At 45.9% G+C, this 20,080-nt stretch overlaps 1 protein-coding gene across 1 annotated transcript; it reads left to right on the top strand.

Annotated features, from left to right (window-relative positions):
- The first annotated feature begins 2,194 nt into the window (after positions 1-2,194).
- Positions 2,195-15,649, top strand: LOC112234784 (pyroglutamylated RF-amide peptide receptor). The gene is made up of 6 exons (XM_042314476.1): positions 2,195-2,849; positions 3,830-3,988; positions 5,332-5,393; positions 10,245-10,480; positions 13,220-13,317; positions 14,678-15,649. The coding sequence occupies exons 1-6, from the start codon at positions 2,492-2,494 to the stop codon at positions 15,094-15,096; spliced, it is 1,332 nt and encodes a 443-aa protein (XP_042170410.1). The 5' UTR covers positions 2,195-2,491; the 3' UTR covers positions 15,097-15,649.
- The last annotated feature ends 4,431 nt before the right edge of the window (positions 15,650-20,080 follow it).

Raw genomic sequence — 20,080 nt, 5'->3', positions numbered from 1 at the left:
ATGGCAAGGTACCTTTTTGTGGAAATTAAAACACAATGACCTACACCATTGACAGTAACATTGAATAAACATATCACGGTTTTGACAGCTAGAGAACTAACAGTTTAAAAGGCCAGACACTCTCATTTAGTCCAGGATCAATCCAAAAAAATCCCCTTAGAGACTGGAGAGAGGCTCCTTTGTAGGGCTAGCCCCTCCTCAGAACAATTAACTACAATCAATTAACAATACAAACCTACATTTTCCATAAACTAAACATACTAAAGGATCAATCCCGCTTGTAGACAATTAGTAGGCAACGCCTACTCCCAATTGGTCCAAATCACACGATGCACACCGATGATGTCATGGTAAACATTGATCTCCAGCAGCTCGCTCCCGGAGATCAGTGTTTACCATGACATCATCGGTGTGCATCGTGTGATTTGGACCAATTGGGAGTATTCATTTCCAACTAATCGTATACTAATTGGTTGATGATGTCATTGGCCGCATGTTGGGGAACCATGGTCTACATCCTCCCTACAGTTTACAATCGTCTCCACAGTCTACAGCGTGTTTCGGCCCCCCGACCATCCGCTCAAGAACAAAATCGGCCCGCGGCTGAATCTAGTTGATGATCACTGGTCTATAGCCTCTCAAGAGTCTTCAGCCTCCTACAGTCTTCAGCTTCTCCACAATCTACAGCCTCTCCACAATCTACAGCCTCCCCACAATCTACAGCCTCTCCACAATCTACAGCCTCTCCACAATCTACAGCCTCTCCACAATCTACAGCCTCTCCACAATCTACAGCCTCTCCACAATCTACAGCCTCTCCACAATCTACAGCCTCCCCACAATCTACAGCCTTCCCACAATCTACAGCCTCTCCACAATCTACAGCCTCCCCACAGTCTACAGCCTCTCCACAATCTACAGCTACAGCCTCTCCACAATCTACAGCCTCTCCACACATCTACAGCCTCTCCACAATCTACAGCCTCTCCCCCTCTCCACAATCTACAGCCTCTCCACAGCCTCTCCACAATCTACAGCCTCTCCACAATCTACAGCCTCTCCACAAGCCTCTCCACAGCCTCTCCACAATCTACAGCCTCTCCACAATCTACAGCCTCTCCACAATCTACAGCCTCTCCACAATCTACAGCCTTCCCCACGGTCTACAGCCTCTCCACAATCTACAGCCTCTCCACAATCTACAGCCTCTCCACAATCTACAGCCTCTCCACAATCTACAGCCTTCCACAATCTACAGCCTTCCCCACAATCTACAGCCTTCCCACGGTCTACAACCTACCAATAATCTTCAGCTTCTCCACAATCTACAGCCTCTGACTTAGGGTCCAATGCTTCCCATGTTGCTAGGAGACTCAGCTCCCAACACAGCCTCTCACTTAGGGTCCAATGCTTCCCATGTCGCTAGGAGACTCAGCTCCCAACACAGCCTCTCACTTAGGGTCCAATGCTTCCCATGTCGCTAGGAGACTCAGCTCCCAACACAGCCTCTCACTTAGGGTCCAATGCTTCCCATGTTGTTAGGAGACTCAGCTCCCAACACAGCCTCTCACTTAGGGTCCAATGCTTCCCATGTTGCTAGGAGACTCAGCTCCCAACAGAGCCTCTGACTTAGGGTCCAATGCTTCCCATGTTGCTAGGAGACTCAACACAATATAGAAAAATCATCCTTAATAAACAATGGGTAACTTGCACACAATTACATAAATCCATATATATGTTGAGTCCAAGTGTAATGTTCATGCAGGCTGTACTTGAAAAGTACTATATACACACAAAACATTTGATTGAAAGACGGGACCCTTGTCAGAATCCCCATAACAGTTCTGAGATAGGACTGTATAAATAGAATCACAGCCATCTGTTTGCAAAGGAAGTGTGTTGTTGTCGAACAGCACATCTCCGAAGAGCACTGTGCACAAAAACAAATTACTATGTAACTAACTCGAGTAGATGCAATGATAAGACAAGTTGATTGACTCCTCCTCTATATGAGTTCAGGAAATTGAACACAAGGATCAAAACCAGGAATGACCTTTTCATGAGACCTCAATCTTGTATAGGCTATGATGAAAAGCACAATATCACACAAACAAAAATATGAATCTGTGTCCATAAAGCTGTGTGTGTGTGTGTGTGTTCCTTCTGTCTTTTGAGGACTGGAATGACAGCTAATTGGGTGTTCCACCCCTTGATGGACAGAGGTTATAAACCCACAACAACAACAGCAGACTAACAACGTGCGGTATAGGCTAGAAGTGTCACTCAGACACGTTCCTCTTGCCTCTGGACACGGGAGAAATGCACTATCTAGCCGCAGCACAGTGGAAATATGGTTTTTGGAGGAGCGCACCAGTGCGCACAGCTTGGAGAAGCCTAATCAGCCACACATGTATAACACACACGTTTCGGGCGGGAAAATACATCTGTCTGTAGTGGCTATACTACTGGAATTTACATAAAATCCTAGAAAATGACAACGGCAACAGAAATGGGGTCCACGAAAATAACACCCGAGGTTCTGCAAGAGATGCTACAACATTACAATTTAACGCGACAAGAGTTCATCGAGTCTTACAACATACAGCCGCTTGTCTACGTCCCTGAGTTGCCGTTGGGCGCTAAGACTACATTCGTCATCGTGTATGTTATCATATTCGTCCTGGCTTTGGTTGGGAACAGTTTGGTTGTCTACATAGTGGTGCGTAAAAGAGCTATACAGACCTCCACTAATATCTTCATCTGTTCTCTGGCGGTGAGCGATCTTCTTATCACATTCTTCTGTATCCCGTTCACCTTGTTGCAGAACATCTCCTCGGAATGGCTCGGAGGTGAGTTCCTATGTTCCATGATTCCATCAACAGCTGTCAGCTCTGCACGGAATGCCTACTGGTTGAATTAACATGATTTCCGCGTCGTTTCAATGAAATTACATTGTATTAAAGTGGAATTAGACGTTGACTTGATTTATGTGCCCAGTGGGGTGTCTACTGTCATTGATATTTTGAATAAACTTTAGAAGCCTGTTATGTAATCGTTGTTGTGTTTTTCATCCTATAATAATATGGATGTGCATTCAATGTGCCTTGACACTCATTGATTTATGAACGGGTTGTTTGCAGAGCGTTTTTTGTATCATTTCAAGAGCATCTCAGTGTATTATTGCCTTCTGGTGCCTTCTACAGTTTAATGAAATTGATAGATGTGGGTCACTCAACCCATCAGTCAAAATGTTGACGTTAAAAATCAACCAACGTGGGAGGTAATAGGCTACAGAGCAGTGCCTTACAGAGTATTTTATTTCCATAGTTGTAGTCTAAGTAAACAGTTTTTAATCGATGTTCTGGTTTGCCGGACATTAGGGTTTATAGGTGGCTTGAGAGTTATTTAACCTTTTTCAATATTTCACACAAGATTTAGAGCAAGTAATCACATTCGTTTTGTGATAAAGGTTATTCTGTGAATTGTCACAAAATAGCCTATTTTATTTGAATGGGTGAGGATCAGCCTTCTAGGGGACTATACATCGAAGCCAGGGGATTTAGGAGTGAAGGTTACCAACACACGAATTTCCCCATGCAGTTATATAACGAGAGCCATACCGGCTGCAGTACACAGGCAGCTCAATAATGATATGTTGCCCAATTCTTGACAAAAGAGCTGATTTGAGTGGTCAAAATACCAATTAGTGAGAAAAGATCGGAATTGGTCTGTGTAATCGCAGCCAATGAGAGAACGTATGGAGAAACTTCTGCTTGTTCCATGTACAGTGTGTTTTTTGAGTGACACTTCTAACCCCTTCTCTTCATAGGTGTTCTCATCTGCAAGACGATTCCTTTTGTTCAGACTATGGCCATAGTGACGGGGATTCTCACAATGACCTGCATCGCCGTGGAGAGGTACCAGGGAATTGTCTACCCCTTGAAAATGAGGAGGCAGTACACTCCGAAAAGAGCATACAAGATGCTAGGTATGCTTTTAAAAATAAACACTCCTGCTTTTGTGTTAATGGTGTATGTCAGTGAGAACAGAGAAGGAAGGGTGGGGAAGAGGAGAAATGAGTGAGGAGAGTGGGAGAAGAGGAGAGTGGGAAGAAGAAGAGAGGACACTAGGTCACTAGGTACAGACGTTGTGAGAGGCTAGTAAAGATGAAAGAGGATAAAAGATGGAGATTTTTTAAAAATTGAATTGGATAGTAGCCTATGAGAGTTCTTCAGTTATGGTTGAATGTCTTTCATAATATACAAAAAAAGTGGAGTATGGTGTGTAGATAAGTGGGAAAAAAACTCATAAAGCTCTGAGGCACTGACAACAAAAAGAGAAAAAAATGGCTTGACCTGACCTCCATCTTTTATCTTATCTCTATCTTTTATCATCTTTCATCTTACTATCCTCTCACAATGGTAGTGAAATTAACATTAATAACTTCTCTGGCAACAGCTTTGGTGTACATTTCTGCAGTCAGCATGCCAATGGCATGCTCCTAAACTTGATACATCTGTGGCATTGTGTTGTGTGACAAAACTCCACATTTTAGAGTGGCCTTCTATTATCCTCAGCACAAGGTGCACCTGTGTAATGATCAAGCTTTTTAATCAGCTTCTAGATATGCCACACCTGTCAGGTGGATGGATTATCTTGGCAAAGGAGAAATGCTAACTAGCTGGGATGTAAACAAATGTGTACACAATTTGAGAGAAATTCCCTTTTTGTGTGTATGGAACATTGCTGGGATCTTTGTTTGTATTTTTGTTCAGTGTGTATAGGAGATAGGGTGCCATTTGGTACGAGACCTAACTCTAACCAAACACTATAGCATGATGCTAGACTTGTGTGTTGAATTCATATGTTAAACATACAGGATAGGAACATTCTATTCCAGCTACCCAATAGATGTACAGGATAGGAACATTCTATTCCAGCTACCCAAGGAACATTCTATTCCAGCTACCCAATAGAAATACAGGATAGGAACATTCTATTCCCAGCTACCCAATAGATATACAGGATAGGAACATTCTATTCCAGCTACCCAATAGATATACAGGATAGGAACATTCTATTCCAGCTACCCAATAGAAATACAGGATAGCGTATTGCAACAAACTCATTGTAATACACAGCTAAAATCTATTAATTAAAAATCTGACAATGGTAAAATTTTACACACACTTGAAGGTACAAATATGATAAATTGGTGGATCCAGCGTTGTGGAAAAAACTCTTCATATGTGTACTATTTTGGCTATTTTGATGTATTACTTGTGGTATTGTGAGGAAGTCATTGTATTGAGACGTGTCTTCTTTGTGCAGGACTTGTATGGAGTGCATCAGTGGTTGTGGGATCCCCAATGCTGTTCGTACAGCAACTAGAGGTATGTCAAGCCCCTCCCATCACAGCTACTGTAGCTTCAAATCAAATCCAAAACGTTTACAGTAAACATCCTGGCACCAAAGAAGCTGACCAGACCTAACTTAACCAGACCTGACTTAACCAGACCTGACTTAACCAGACCTGACTTAACCAGACCTGACTTAACCAGACCTGACTTAACCAGACCTGACTTAACCAGACCTGACTTAACCAGACCTAACTTAACCAGACCTAACTTAACCAGACCTAACTTAACCAGACCTAACTTAACCAGACCTGACTTAACCAGACCTGACTTAACCAGACCTGACTTAACCTGACCTGACTTAACCTGGCCTAACTTAACCTGGCCTGACTTAACTTAACCTGGCCTGACTTAACCTGGCCTGGCCTGACTTAACTTAACCTGGACTGACTTAACTTAACCTGGCCTGACTTAACTTGACCTAACTTGACCTGCCCTAACTTGACCTGCCCTAACTTGACCTGACCTAACTTGACCTGACCTAACTTGACCTGACCTAACTTGACCTGACCTAACTTGACCTGGCCTAACTTGACCTGGCCTAACTTGACCTGGCCTAACTTGACCTGGCCTAACTTGACCTGACCTAACTTGACCTGACCTAACTTGACCTGACCTAACTTGACCTGACCTAACTTGACCTGTCCTAACTTGACCTGTCCTAACTTGACATGTCCTAACTTGACCTGGCCTGACTTGACATTACCTAACTTGACCTGTCCTAACTTGTCCTGTCCTTACTTGACCTGTCCTAACTTGACCTGTCCTAACTTGACCTGTCCTAACTTGAGCTGACCTAACTTGACCTGACCTAACTTAACCTGGCCTGACCTACCTTAACCTGACCTGACCTAACTTAACCTGACCTAACTTAACCTGACCTAACTTAACCTGACCTAACTTAACCTGACCTAACTTAACCTGGCCTAACTTAACCTGGCCTGACCTAACTTAACCTGGCCTGACCTAACTTAACCTGGCCTGACCTAACTTAACCTGGCCTGACCTAACCTGGCCTGACCTAACCTGGCCTGACCTAACTTGGCCTGACCTGACTTAACCTGACCTAACCTGACCTGACCTGACCTAACCTGACCTAACTTAACCTGGCCTGACCTAACTTAACCTGGCCTGACCTAACTTAACCTGGCCTGACCTAACTTAACCTGGCCTGACCTAACTTAACCTGGCCTGACCTAACTTAACCTGGCCTGACCTAACTTAACCTGGCCTGACCTAACTTAACCTGGCCTGACCTGACTTAACCTGACCTGACCTAACCTGACCTGACCTAACCTGACCTTACCTAACTTTACCTTGCCTGACCTAACTTAACCTTGCCTGACCTAACTTAACCTGGCCTGACCTAACTTAACCTGACCTGACCTAACCTGACCTAACTTTACCTGGCCTGACTTATCTTAACCTGGCCTGACTTATCTAACCTGGCCTGACCTAACTCAACCTGGCCTGACCTAACTTAACCTGGCCTGACCCAACTTAACCTGGCCTGACCCGACCCAACTTAACCTGGCCTGACCTGACCCAACTTAACCTGGCCTGACCCGACCGAACTTAACCTGGCCTGACCCGACCCAACCTAACCTGGCCTGACCCAACTTAACCTGGCCTGACCCAACTTAACCTGGCCTGACCCAACTTAACCTGGCCTGACCTAACTTGGCCTGACCCAACTTAACCTGACCCAACTTGGCCTGACCCAACCTGGCCTGACCCAACCTAACCTGACCTAACCTAACCTGGCCTGACCCAACTTAACCTGGCCTGACCCAACTTAACCTGGCCTGACCCAACTTGGCCTGACCCAACTTGGCCTGACCCAACTTGGCCTGACCTGACTTGGCCTGACCTAACTTAACCTGGCCTGACTTAACTTAACCTGACCTAACTTAACCTGGCCTGACCTAACCTAACCTGGCCTGACCTAACTTAACCTGACCTAACCTAACCTGGCCTGACTTAACTTAACCTGACCTAACTTAACCTGGCCTGACCTAACTTAACCTGGCCTGACCTAACTTAACCTGGCCTGACCTAACTTAACCTGACCTAACTTAACCTGGCCTGGCCTGACCTAACTTAACCTGACCTGACCTGACCCAACTTGGCCTGACCCAACTTGGCGTGACCCAACTTGGCCTGACCCGACTTAACCTGACCCGACTTAACCTGACCTAACTTAACCTGGCCTGACCTAACTTAACCTGACCTAACTTAACCTGGCCTGACCTAACTTAACCTGGCCTGACCTAACCTAACCTGGCCTGACCTAACTTAACCTGGCCTAACTTAACCTGACCTGACCTAACTTAAACTGACCTAACCTAACCTGGCCTAACTTAACCTGGCCTGGCCTAACTTAACCTGGCCTAACTTAACCTGACCTGACCTAACCCTAACCTGACCTAACCCTAACCTGGCCTAACTTAACCTGGCCTGACCTAACTGAACCTGGCCTGACCTAACTTAACCTGGCCGAACTTAACCTGGCCGAACTTAACCTGGCCGAACTTAACCTGACCTAACTTAACCTGACCTGGCCTGACCCAACTTGGCCTGACCTAACTTGGCCTGACCTAACTTGGCCTGACCTAACTTAACCTGGCCTGGCCTGACTCAACCTGGCCTAACTTAACCTGGCCTGACCTAACCTAAATTAACCTGGCCTGACCTAACTTAACCTGGCCTGACCTAACTTAACCTGGCCTGACCTAACTTAACCTGGCCTGGCCTGACCTAACTTAACCTGGCCTGACCTAACTTGACCTGGCCTGACCTAACTTGACCTGGCCTGACCTAACTTGACCTGGCCTGACCTAACTTGACCTTGCCTGACCTAACTTGACCTTGCCTGACCTAACTTGACCTTGCCTGACCTAACTTGAACCTAACCTGACCTAACTTAAACCTAACCTGACCTAACTTAAACTTAACCTGGCCTAACTTAACCTTGCCTGACCTAACTCAACCTGACCTAACTTAACTTAACCTGCCCTGACCTAACTTAACCTGGCCTAACTTAACCTGGCCTGACCTAACTTTACCTGACCTAACTTAACTTAACCTGGCCTAATTTAACCTGGCCTGACCTAACTTTACCTGACCTAACTTAACTTAACCTGGCCTAATTTAACCTGGCCTGACCTAACTTAACCTGGCCTGACCTAACTTAACCTGGCCTGACCTAACTTAACCTGGCCTGACCTAACCTAACCTGGCCTAACCTAACCCTGGCCTGACCTAACCTGGCCTGGCCCTGGCCTGACCTAACTTAACCCTGGCCTGACCTAACTTAACCTGGCCTGACCTAACAACCTGGCCTGACCTAACTTGAACTTAACCTGGCCTAACTTGAACTTAACCTGACCTAACTTGAACTTAACCTGACCTAACTTGAACTTAACCTGGCCTGACCTAACTTAACCTGGCCTGACCTAACTTAACCTGGCCTGACCTAACTTGAACTTAACCTGACCTAACTTGAACTTAACCTGACCTAACCTAACTTAACCTGACCTAACCTAACTTAACCTGGCCTGACCTGGCCTGAACTAACTGACCTGGCCTGACCTTAACCTGACCTGGAACCTAACCTGACCTAACTGACCTTAACCTGACCTAACTTGAACTTAACCTGGCCTGACCTAACTTTACCTGACCTAACTTAACCTGGCCTAATTTAACCTGGCCTGACCTAACTTAACCTGGCCTGACCTAACTTGAACTTAACCTGACCTAACTTGAACTTAACCTGACCTAACTTGAACTTAACCTGACCTAACTTGAACTTAACCTGACCTAACTTGAACTTAACCTGACCTAACTTGAACTTAACCTGACCTAACTTGAACTTAACCTGACCTAACTTGAACTTAACCTGACCTAACTTGAACTTAACCTGACCTAACTTGAACTTAACCTGGCCTGACCTAACTTTACCTGACCTAACTTAACCTGGCCTAATTTAACCTGGCCTGACCTAACTTAACCTGGCCTGACTTAACCTGGCCTGACTTAACCTGGCCTGGCCTGACTTAACCTGGCCTGGCCTGACTTAACCTGGCCTGGCCTAACTTGACCTGACCTAACTTAACCTGGCCTGACTTGGCCTGGCCTGACTTAACCTGGCCTGGCCTAACTTAACCTGGCCTGGCCTAACTTAACCTGGCCTGGCCTAACTTAACCTGACCTGACCTAACTTAACCTGGCCTGACCTAACTTAACCTGGCCTGACCTAACTTAACCTGGCCTGACCTAACTTAACCTGGCCTGACCTAACTTGACCTGGCCTAACTCGACCTGGCCTAACTCGACCTGACCTGACTCGATGACCTGACCTGACTCGACCTGACCTGACTCGACCTGACCTGACTCGACCTGACCTGACTCGACCTGACCTAACTCGACCTGACTTGACCTGACCTAACTTGACCTGACCTGACTTGGCCTGACTTGACCTGACCTAACTTGACCTGACCTAACTTGACCAACCCGAACCTGACCTAACTTGACCTGACCTAACTTGACCAACCCGAACCTGACCTAACTTGACCTGACCTAACTTGACCAACCCGAACCTGACCTAACTTGACCTGACCTAACTTGACCAACCCGAACCTGACCTAACTTGACCTGACCTAACTTGACCAACCCGAACCTGACCTCACTTAACCTAACCTGATCTATCTTGACCTAACTTAACCGAACCTGACTTAACCTAACCAAATCGGTCGCTTTCAGAATCACTCCAGAAAACCAAAAGCTGTGATTGAATGATTCATTGATGTGTTTCCCCTGCATTCCCAGGTGAAGTATGACTTCCTGTATGACCACCACCACGTGTGTTGTCAGGAGCGTTGGCGTTCCCTGATCCACAGACAAGTGTACACCACCTTCATCATGGTTGCTCTGTTCCTGATGCCCATGGCAGCCATGTTGTTTCTCTACACACGGATAGGGATAGAGCTGTGGATCAGGAAGAGGGTGGGGGACTCCTCTGTCCTGAACACCATGAACCACAGAGAGGTCAACAAAATATCCAGGTACTCTACATATACGCAGACGTCTTTCATTGTTTTTATTGTGATAGATATAGGGAAGAATGAGAGATGGGAGAGATGAGCCAGGAGAGGACTGGCCACCCCTCAGAGCCTGGTTCCTCTCTACCCAGTACAGCCAGGAGAAGACTGGTCACCCCTCAGAGCCTGGTTCCTCTCTACCCAGTACAGCCAGGAGAAGACTGGTCACCCCTCAGAGCCTGGTTCCTCTCTACCCAGTACTGCCAGGAGAGGACTGGCCACCCTTCAGAGCCTGGTTCCTCTCTACCCAGTACAGACAGGAGAGGACTGGTCACCCCTCAGAGCCTGGTTCCTCTGTACCAGGTACAGACAGGAGAGGACTGGCCACCCCTCAGAGCCTGGTTCCTCTCTACCCAGTACAGCCAGGAGAGGACTGGTCACCCCTCAGAGCCTGGTTCCTCTGTACCAGGTACAGACAGGAGAGGACTGACCACCCCTCAGAGCCTGGTTCCTCTGTACCAGGTACAGACAGGAGAGGACTGACCACCCCTCAGAGCCTGGTTCCTCTGTACCAGGTACAGACAGTAGAGGAATGGCCACCCCTCAGAGCCTGATTCCTCTGTACCAGGTACAGACAGGAGAGGACTGACCACCCCTCAGAGCCTGGTTCCTCTGTACCAGGTACAGACAGGAGAGGACTGACCACCCTCAGAGCCTGGTTCCTCTGTACCAGGTACAGACAGGAGAGGACTGACCACCCCTCAGAGCCTGGTTCCTCTGTACCAGGTACAGACAGGAGAGGACTGACCACCCTTCAGAGCCTGGTTCCTCTGTACCAGGTACAGACAGGAGAGGACTGACCACCCCTCAGAGCCTGGTTCCTCTGTACCAGGTACAGACAGGAGAGGACTGACCACCCCTCAGAGCCTGGTTCCTCTCTACCCAGTACAGCCAGTAGAGGACTGACCACCCCTCAGAGCCTGGTTCCTCTGTACCAGGTACAGACAGGAGAGGACTGACCACCCCTCAGAGCCTGGTTCCTCTGTACCAGGTACAGACAGGAGAGGACTGACCACCCCTCAGAGCCTGGTTCCTCTCTACCCAGTACAGCCAGTAGAGGACTGACCACCCCTCAGAGCCTGGTTCCTCTGTACCAGGTACAGACAGGAGAGGACTGACCACCCCTCAGAGCCTGGTTCCTCTGTACCAGGTACAGACAGGAGAGGACTGACCACCCCTCAGAGCCTGGTTCCTCTGTACCAGGTACAGACAGGAGAGGACTGACCACCCCTCAGAGCCTGGTTCCTCTCTACCCAGTACAGCCAGTAGAGGACTGACCACCCCTCAGAGCCTGGTTCCTCTGTACCAGGTACAGACAGGAGAGGACTGACCACCCCTCAGAGCCTGGTTCCTCTGTACCAGGTACAGCCAGTTGAGGACTGGCCACCCCTCAGAGCCTGGTTCCTCTGTACCCAGTACAGCCAGGAGAGGACTGACCACCCCTCAGAGCCTGGTTCCTCTGTACCAGGTACAGACAGGAGAGGACTGACCACCCCTCAGAGCCTGGTTCCTCTGTACCAGGTACAGACAGGAGAGGACTGACCACCCCTCAGAGCCTGGTTCCTCTGTACCAGGTACAGACAGGAGAGGAATGGCCACCCCTCAGAGCCTGGTTCCTCTGTACCCAGTACAGCCAGTAGAGGAATGGCCACCCCTCAGAGCCTGGTTCCTCTGTACCAGGTACAGACAGGAGAGGACTGGCCACCCCTCAGAGCCTGGTTCCTCTGTACCAGGTACAGACAGGAGAGGACTGACCACCCCTCAGAGCCTGGTTCCTCTGTACCAGGTACAGATAGGAGAGGACTGGCCACCCCTCAGAGCCTGGTTCCTCTGTACCAGGTACAGACAGGAGAGGAACTGGCCACCCTTCAGAGCCTGGTTCCTCTGTACCAGGTACAGACAGGAGAGGACTGACCACCCCTCAGAGCCTGGTTCCTCTGTACCAGGTACAGACAGGAGAGGACTGACCACCCCTCAGAGCCTGGTTCCTCTGTACCAGGTACAGACAGGAGAGGACTGACCACCCCTCAGAGCCTGGTTCCTCTGTACCAGGTACAGACAGGAGAGGACTGACCACCCCTCAGAGCCTGGTTCCTCTGTACCAGGTACAGACAGGAGAGGACTGACCACCCCTCAGAGCCTGGTTCCTCTGTACCAGGTACAGACAGGAGAGGACTGACCACCCCTCAGAGCCTGGTTCCTCTGTACCAGGTACAGACAGGAGAGGACTGACCACCCCTCAGAGCCTGGTTCCTCTGTACCAGGTACAGACAGGAGAGGACTGACCACCCCTCAGAGCCTGGTTCCTCTGTACCAGGTACAGACAGGAGAGGACTGACCACCCCTCAGAGCCTGGTTCCTCTCTACCAGGTACAGACAGGAGAGGAATGGCCACTCTTCAGAGCCTGATTCCTCTCTAGGTAACTGCTGATTGTAAAAAAGGCTTTATAAAATGCACTATATTTATTGATTGAGGTGAACGGATATGAAAAGTTGAAAGCACCTGGGTATTGAACCGGCGGTCTGAGTTGACTGGAGTTGGCAGCACTACTGCCAGACCATTCAGGCACACAGAGAGCTCTTCTAAAGTCCCCGTTGAAATGCATTGTGCAGGATGACACCTGCATGTCTCTCTGTACAGGAAGAATAAAAGAAAGGGAATCAGCGCGAGAAGGTGAGAACATTCTTTATTGATTTACACAGGAAGAAGAAGCGAGCTGTAAAAATGATGATTACCATCGTTCTGCTGTTCACAATCTGTTGGGCTCCGTTTCATACCGTTCACATGCTGTTTGAGTACAGTAAGTATCTATCACACTACAATAACGACAATAGGGCTAGGTCTAACAAGCTGAAATAGGGTGTAGTACATATAGCATAAACAATCCCCGTCACATAGGTTAACCTTTACATTCAGGTTTAGCTGTAACTAAGATGCAGGTGTAAATCTTACGGTTCAGCATGTTTTATTTCATTTCACTAACCACGTTTCCATTAAACCATTTCATGCGGATGAATTACCTGATGCATGAAAACAAAAGTCACGCCCAGTCTGATGGAAACATGACATGTCGGTACAAGACTGTGCTGACAAAACTATTTGTTCGTTCGACATGGTGGGATCTTTTTGTGTCGGTAAAATTAATTATATGAGAAATGGCGGTGGAAACGCCGCGATGCGCAAATGATTAATATAATAACCATATCTAAGTAAAGTTGGAGTCACGTGATGATATGTTGTGTGGTCCTCTCATTACGACTCGGGAAAACATGCCGTTTATTAGCCTACAGATTAAATCAATTATGTTCAACTTCACAGGGTGGTGAATGTGCAATGAGCTTGATGCTCCTTTCCAATAAATGTCGAGGGTCTTATTCTGGTGACATGATGATCGATGCTTGGCTGCCGTTTCACAAATACACATAATTGGACTCTTTTTCATAATTATCTCATAATGTAGGTAGCCTACCCGCACTGTGTCCACGAGCTGTTGACGAGCGCTCATGTACCAAGACCAGAGTGAGCACATCGGCTATATAATGCAACAGTTTTTGTGATACAAGTATCAGTCGAGCTGGAAATGCGATGGAAACCCATTTAACTTGTATTTTTCCATTCGGTACATGAAAATGTAACAGTAAAAGTTGTGTTTATATGCACTATATCACGCACAGCCTCTTATCGGGGCTCTCGAGTGGCGCAGAGGTCTAAGGCACTGCATCTCAGTGCAAGAGGTGCCACTGTTGTACCTGGCTTGAATCCAAGCTGGATCACATCTGGTTGTGCTTGAGAGTCCCATAGCGCCGCGCACAATTGACCCAGCGTCGTCCACTGTAAACAAGAATATGTTATTTTAACTGACTTGCCTAGTTAAAATTGAAAACGTTTAAATCAGCAAACAGTCTGTTTTTTTATCTGTTTCTTAAGAGAAAAAAGTATTGTAGTGATGTCCTATATTTGTTACTGTATTGTAATTTCCCAAAAATTATAATGAAAAAATCAGTTTGATGGAAACATCTCTGGTGGGAAAATGCAATATTGTTATATGGAGATTTTACAATATTCAAATGAAACTCTGTAGCAAAATTGGATGGAAACTTAGCTACAAATATTGTCTAAATACAGCTAAACTAATCCCTAAAAACCTTCCTTTCATCTAGACAACCTAGAGAAGAACTCTGACGAGGTGACGGTGAACATGATCATCGCCATCGTCCAGGCCATCGGCTTCTCCAACTCCTTCAACAACCCGATCATCTACGCCTTCATGAACGAGAACTTCAAGAAGAGCTGTGTGGCGACCTTGTCCCGCTGCCTCAGGAAGCCCTCCAACCACCGGGGCGGCGCTGTGGAGACGCCCAACAACCCCACTGTACTCTTTATTAGACCACTGAAGAGGGAGGCCTTCGCAGAGACTGGAGGTGGGGCTAATGGAGGCTTGGCGCAGGGTGTGCTGGAGAACGGTCCGTCTGTCTCCTCTCAGACCTCCTCAGCCTTAGCAGGGGAGAAGATGACAGAGAACACTCAGCTACCCAGTGAGCAGTGTAGATCTGTTGAAATAGTCTCGTTACAGACTTAAAGAAGAAGCACTCCAGTCTCCTTCTCACCTCATTTATCCAAGTGTACATTACGGGATAAATTAGTACAGGTTCAGAAGCGTACCTTTTGGAAAAGGTACAAATGATCCTATTTAGGTTACCACCACAGTGACAACGCAGTCTGTTCCTTTAAGTGGCAAAAATGTACCACTAAAACGTTTTTTTGGGGTGTTGTTTTAAAACTGTATGGTGCAAAGCCTTATTTGCATATTTCCCAGGGTGCCTTTCAAGTGAATTTTAGCGTTACCAGCACCATCAATGACTGTTTGCTAGTGACACAGACAGCAAAGTGATATGGAATTCTCAATGGAATGCAGCCCCAGTTAGAATATCCCCAAATGTTAACTTCTAAATCACCCTCAAACGGCATTTAAAATGACTGCCAAAGTAGGGAAGACTGATAAAGTAGACTCCCTAAACCATCTAAACAGGAACAACCATCTCAGTAACGGGTGAAATAAGTCCAACTACTAACAGATTGGATGAGTTAAAAAAAAAAAGTATGTTATTTATCTCTGTGTAGCATAAGATCAATCAAACATATTGAAACAAACTATTCTAAAAATCAACCTGCGAAAGTGCATGCTGGGAAATATGAAAATGGGATTGGTTTTTGAGAGCATATTGGGTACAAAAATGTACCATTATACTAGATTATCTGCAAATGTACCATGTGAGATTATGTGTACCTCTTAAGGTACATTGTGTATTTTAATATTTTTGTACACCAGGAAACAACGCTGTCCCCTATTCATACCTTTTTTTCTTGAGTGTGCATGCGGAAAGTATTCAGACCCCTTGACTTTTTCCACATTTTGTTAAGGTACGGCCTTATTCTAAAATGGATTGAATAAATATTTTCCCTCATCAATCTACACACAATACCCCATAATGACATCACAATACCGTATAATGACATCACAATACCCCATAATGACATCACAATACCGTATAATGACATCACAATACCAGGTTTTTAGAGATTTTTGCACATTTATTAATAATGTAGAAATACCTTATATAGGTATTCAATATCCCTTTGCTATGAGACATGAAATTGAGCTCAGATACATCCTGTTTCCATTGATCATCCTTGAGATGTTTCTACAACTTGATTGGAGTCCACCTGTGGTCAATTCAGATTTGAAAAAGCACACACAGTTGTCTCACAAGGTCTCACAATTGACAGTGCATGTCAGAGCAAAAACCCAAGCCATGAGGTCGAAGGAATTGTCCTAGAGCTCCGAGACAGGATTGTGTCAAAGCACAAATATGGGGAAGGGTACCAAAACATTTCTGCAGCATTGAAGGTCCCTAAGAACACAGTGGCTTCCATCATTCTTAAATGGAAGAAGTTTGGAACCACCAAGACTCTTCCTAGAGCTGGCCGCCCGGGCCAAACTGAGCAATCAGGGGAGAAGGGCCTTGGTCAGGGAGGTGACTAAGAACCTGATTGTCACTCTAACAGAGCTCCTGAGTTCCTCTGTGGAGATGGGAGAACCTTCCAGAAGTACAACCATCTCTGCAGCACCACCAATCAGGCCTTTATGGTAGAGTGGCCAGACGGAAGCCAACCTCAGTAAAAAGCACATCACAGCCCGGTTGGAGTATGCCAAAAGGCACCCAAAGGAAACAAGATGCTCTGGTCTGATGAAACCAAGATTAAACACTTTGAACTCTTCGGCCTAAATGCCAAGCGCCACGTCTGGAGGAAATGTGGCACCATCCCTGCGGTGAAGCATGGTGGTGGCACCATCCCTGCGGTGAAGCATGGTGGTGGCACCATCCCTGCGGTGAAGCATGGTGGTGGCACCATCCCTGCGGTGAAGCATGGTGGTGGCACCATCCCTGCGGTGAAGCATGTTGGTGGCACCATCCCTGCGGTGAAGCATGTTGGTGGCACCATCCCTGCGGTGAAGCATGGTGGTGGCACCATCCCTGCGGTGAAGCATGGTGGTGGCAGCATCCTGCTGTGGGGATGTTTATCAGTGATCTGCAGAAAAGAACAGGAGAAATTCCCCAAATACAGGTGTGCCAAGCTTGTAGCATCATACTCATGAAGACTTGAGGCTGTAATCACTGCCAAAGGTGTGCCAAGCTTGTAGCATCATACCCATGAAGACTTGAGGCTGTAATCACTGCCAATGGTGCGTCAACAAAGTACTGAGTAAAGGGTCTGAATATTTCTAAAAATCCTATTTTTTCTTTGTCGTTAAGGAGTATTGTGTGTAGATGAGGGCGGGGACAATTTGATCCATTCCAGAATAAGGCCGTAATGTAACAAGATGTGGAAAAAGTCCAGGGGTCTGAATACTTTCGAAGGCACTGGACATATGCCAACTTCCGAATAACTATTCCGCAGGACGTACCCTACAATCATCAGACTAAAACAGCCTGGTCAAACCAGCCACTACCCTGCCCAGCATGGGTGACAGTGCCTTCTCACATGTGGCCCCCTCAGCTCTGCAACACTCTACCTGTACTCGTCCAGGAGGCAGCTTTAATCTCCCTCACTTTAAAAGCTTGAATAGGTGTTTTAATGTTTAATGGCTTAATCTGCTTCGAGTCCATCTTCGACATTAGCAGGTAATGTGTTGACGTATTGTGATCGTTTTTTGTTGTTGTTTTGCTTTCTAACTTTATGCGCATGGAGCGTGGGAAATGTGCTATGCAAATGATATGTGTATGAATTAGTATTGTTATTGACAGGAAGAGAGCACCACAGCAGGCAGCTAGCAAGGCAGCTGTCGTTTAGGAGATGGTAGACCCAAAGTCCTGGTGGCAAAACCTCCTACTGCTCAACTACATACGGTAGATACGGTAGCGAGAGCTAGTCCATTAACGAACATGATCACGTATAAAAGCACATTTTGTACTTTCACCAAACTACTGTCTTGTAAATGAAGGTAACCACTGCAGGCATCTCAGAGAAGTACCGATTGTGAAGACATGTTTTGAATATGAAATAAAACGGTCACCTCAGAAAGATCAAAAATGCTTTGAAATAGAAAGGACACAAGAGGTTCATTGATTCAGTGTTACCTGATTCGGCATGCTGAGAAAGCCAGGTTCATTGATTCACTATTACCTGATTCAGCATGCTGAGAAAGCCAGGGTCATTGATTCACTATTACCTGATTCAGCATGCTGAGAAAGCCAGGGTCATTGATTCACTATTACCTGATTCAGCATGCTGAGAAAGCCAGGGTCATTGATTCACTATTACCTGATTCAGCATGCTGAGAAAGCCAGGTTAATTGATTCACTACAGATAATTCCACAACAGACAATACAATAGACCCAATAGAGGTATTGGAGTTGGAATACTCAGTAGCATGCAAATCACTACTGTCTGGAGATGGAGGTATCTAATTATATAGAGGCTAATTACCAATCAATAAATGAATCAAGACCGTTTTATTTAACTGAAAGAGCTCAACGTTATTAACCTGGTCCCAGATCTATTTGTGCTCTATGCAACCTCATGTTCAAGCCAAACAATGAGTGACAAGTAGGTTGGCACAACCCAAACAGACCAACACTCAGGCTTTAATAATTTAACAAATTGTACAAACATGTTTCTATAGGATTTTGTTAGAGGTCAATACTTTTCAGCACAAGCTTCTGTATATCTGCTATCAACACTATATGTCATTACTGGACCACAAGTTAAATATTGAACTTTTGAATTTTGTGTCATGAATTACAATGATGCTTCTACATCTGCATTGCTTTCTCTTCCTGGTTTTAGGCCGGGTAAGCACTTTGTGACAACTGCTGATGGAAAAAGGGCTCATCGTGTGTCTGTTGTTGTTACGTGTAAAGCAAGATTATGTTGACGTTTAAAATTTAGATTTAAAAAAATAAGAACGTGGTTTGTTTTTTCTTCATTTTTGTGTGTAATTACTTCCTTTCATGGATCCAAATACAGCTTTTCGGTTGACATCACAATGGCGATAAATAATAAATGACATCACAATGGCGATAAATAATAAATGACATCACAATGGCGATAAATAATAAATGACATCACAATGGCGATAAATAATAAATGACATCACAATGGCGATAAATAATAAATGACATCACAATGGCGATAAATAATAAATGACATCACAATGGCGATAAATAATAAATGACATCACAATGGCGATAAATAATAAATGACATCATAATGGCGATAAATAATAAATGACATCATAATGGCGAGAAAACATCAACCAGTGACTGCATGCCAAATGGGAACCCTGCAGAACACTACTTTAGACCAGAGCCCCGTGCGCTATTGACTTCACTAGTCCTACTAATTACTGGCTTAGAAGCCTACCTGCTGTTGAAGCCATTAGGTTCTCTGTGTGTGTGAGGGTACTCCCATCCCAGTGGATTAAAAATGCTCTTATCATCTGCAAGAGAGGCACTGTCCGTTCTCCCATTTCCATATTGGTTTGGTGGAACTCCAAGTCACTGTGACATTTGGGCAGTCGTGTCATATTGGAAACAGATTTCGTCATATCATCTCTGTTAAAGAGATTGAACAGGATCTTTAAGCATTTCCAAATTCTTAACATATACGAATTGCATGATTTATTAATAGATGTAAAGTTCCCTGTTTATGAGACCAGTGTGGTTCCGGTAACTGGTAACCTGTGTGGTTCCGGTAACTGGTAACCAGTGTGGTTCTGGTAACTGGTAACCAGTGTGGTTCTGGTAACTGGTAACCAGTGTGGTTCTGGTAACTGGTAACCTGTGTGGTTCCGGTAACTGGTAACCTGTGTGGTTCCGGTAACTGGTAACCAGTGTGGTTCCGGTAACTGGTAACCTGTGTGGTTCTGGTAACTGGTAACCAGTGTGGTTCTGGTAACTGGTAACCAGTGTGGTTCTGGTAACTGGTAAATAGTGTGGTTCTGGTAACTGGTAACCAGTGTGGTTCTGGTAACTGGTAAACAGTGTGGTTCTGGTAACTGG

Source organism: Oncorhynchus tshawytscha, unplaced genomic scaffold (assembly GCF_018296145.1).
Source record: "Oncorhynchus tshawytscha isolate Ot180627B unplaced genomic scaffold, Otsh_v2.0 Un_contig_7592_pilon_pilon, whole genome shotgun sequence".
Taxonomy (NCBI): Eukaryota; Metazoa; Chordata; class Actinopteri; order Salmoniformes; family Salmonidae; genus Oncorhynchus; species Oncorhynchus tshawytscha.
Note: the sequence above shows the minus strand (reverse complement) of the source record. Positions and strands in the feature narration are given on the sequence as shown.

Excerpts from the sequence above, each read along its gene's own strand:
- LOC112234784 (XM_042314476.1), top strand. The coding sequence starts at position 2,492 with ATGACAACGGCAACAGAAATGGGGTCCACGAAAATAACACCCGAGGTT. Across the intron at positions 5,394-10,244 it reads TGTTCGTACAGCAACTAGAG|GTGAAGTATGACTTCCTGTA; the intron begins GTATGTCAAGCC and ends CTGCATTCCCAG. Across the intron at positions 10,481-13,219 it reads GAGGTCAACAAAATATCCAG|GAAGAAGAAGCGAGCTGTAA; the intron begins GTACTCTACATA and ends TGATTTACACAG.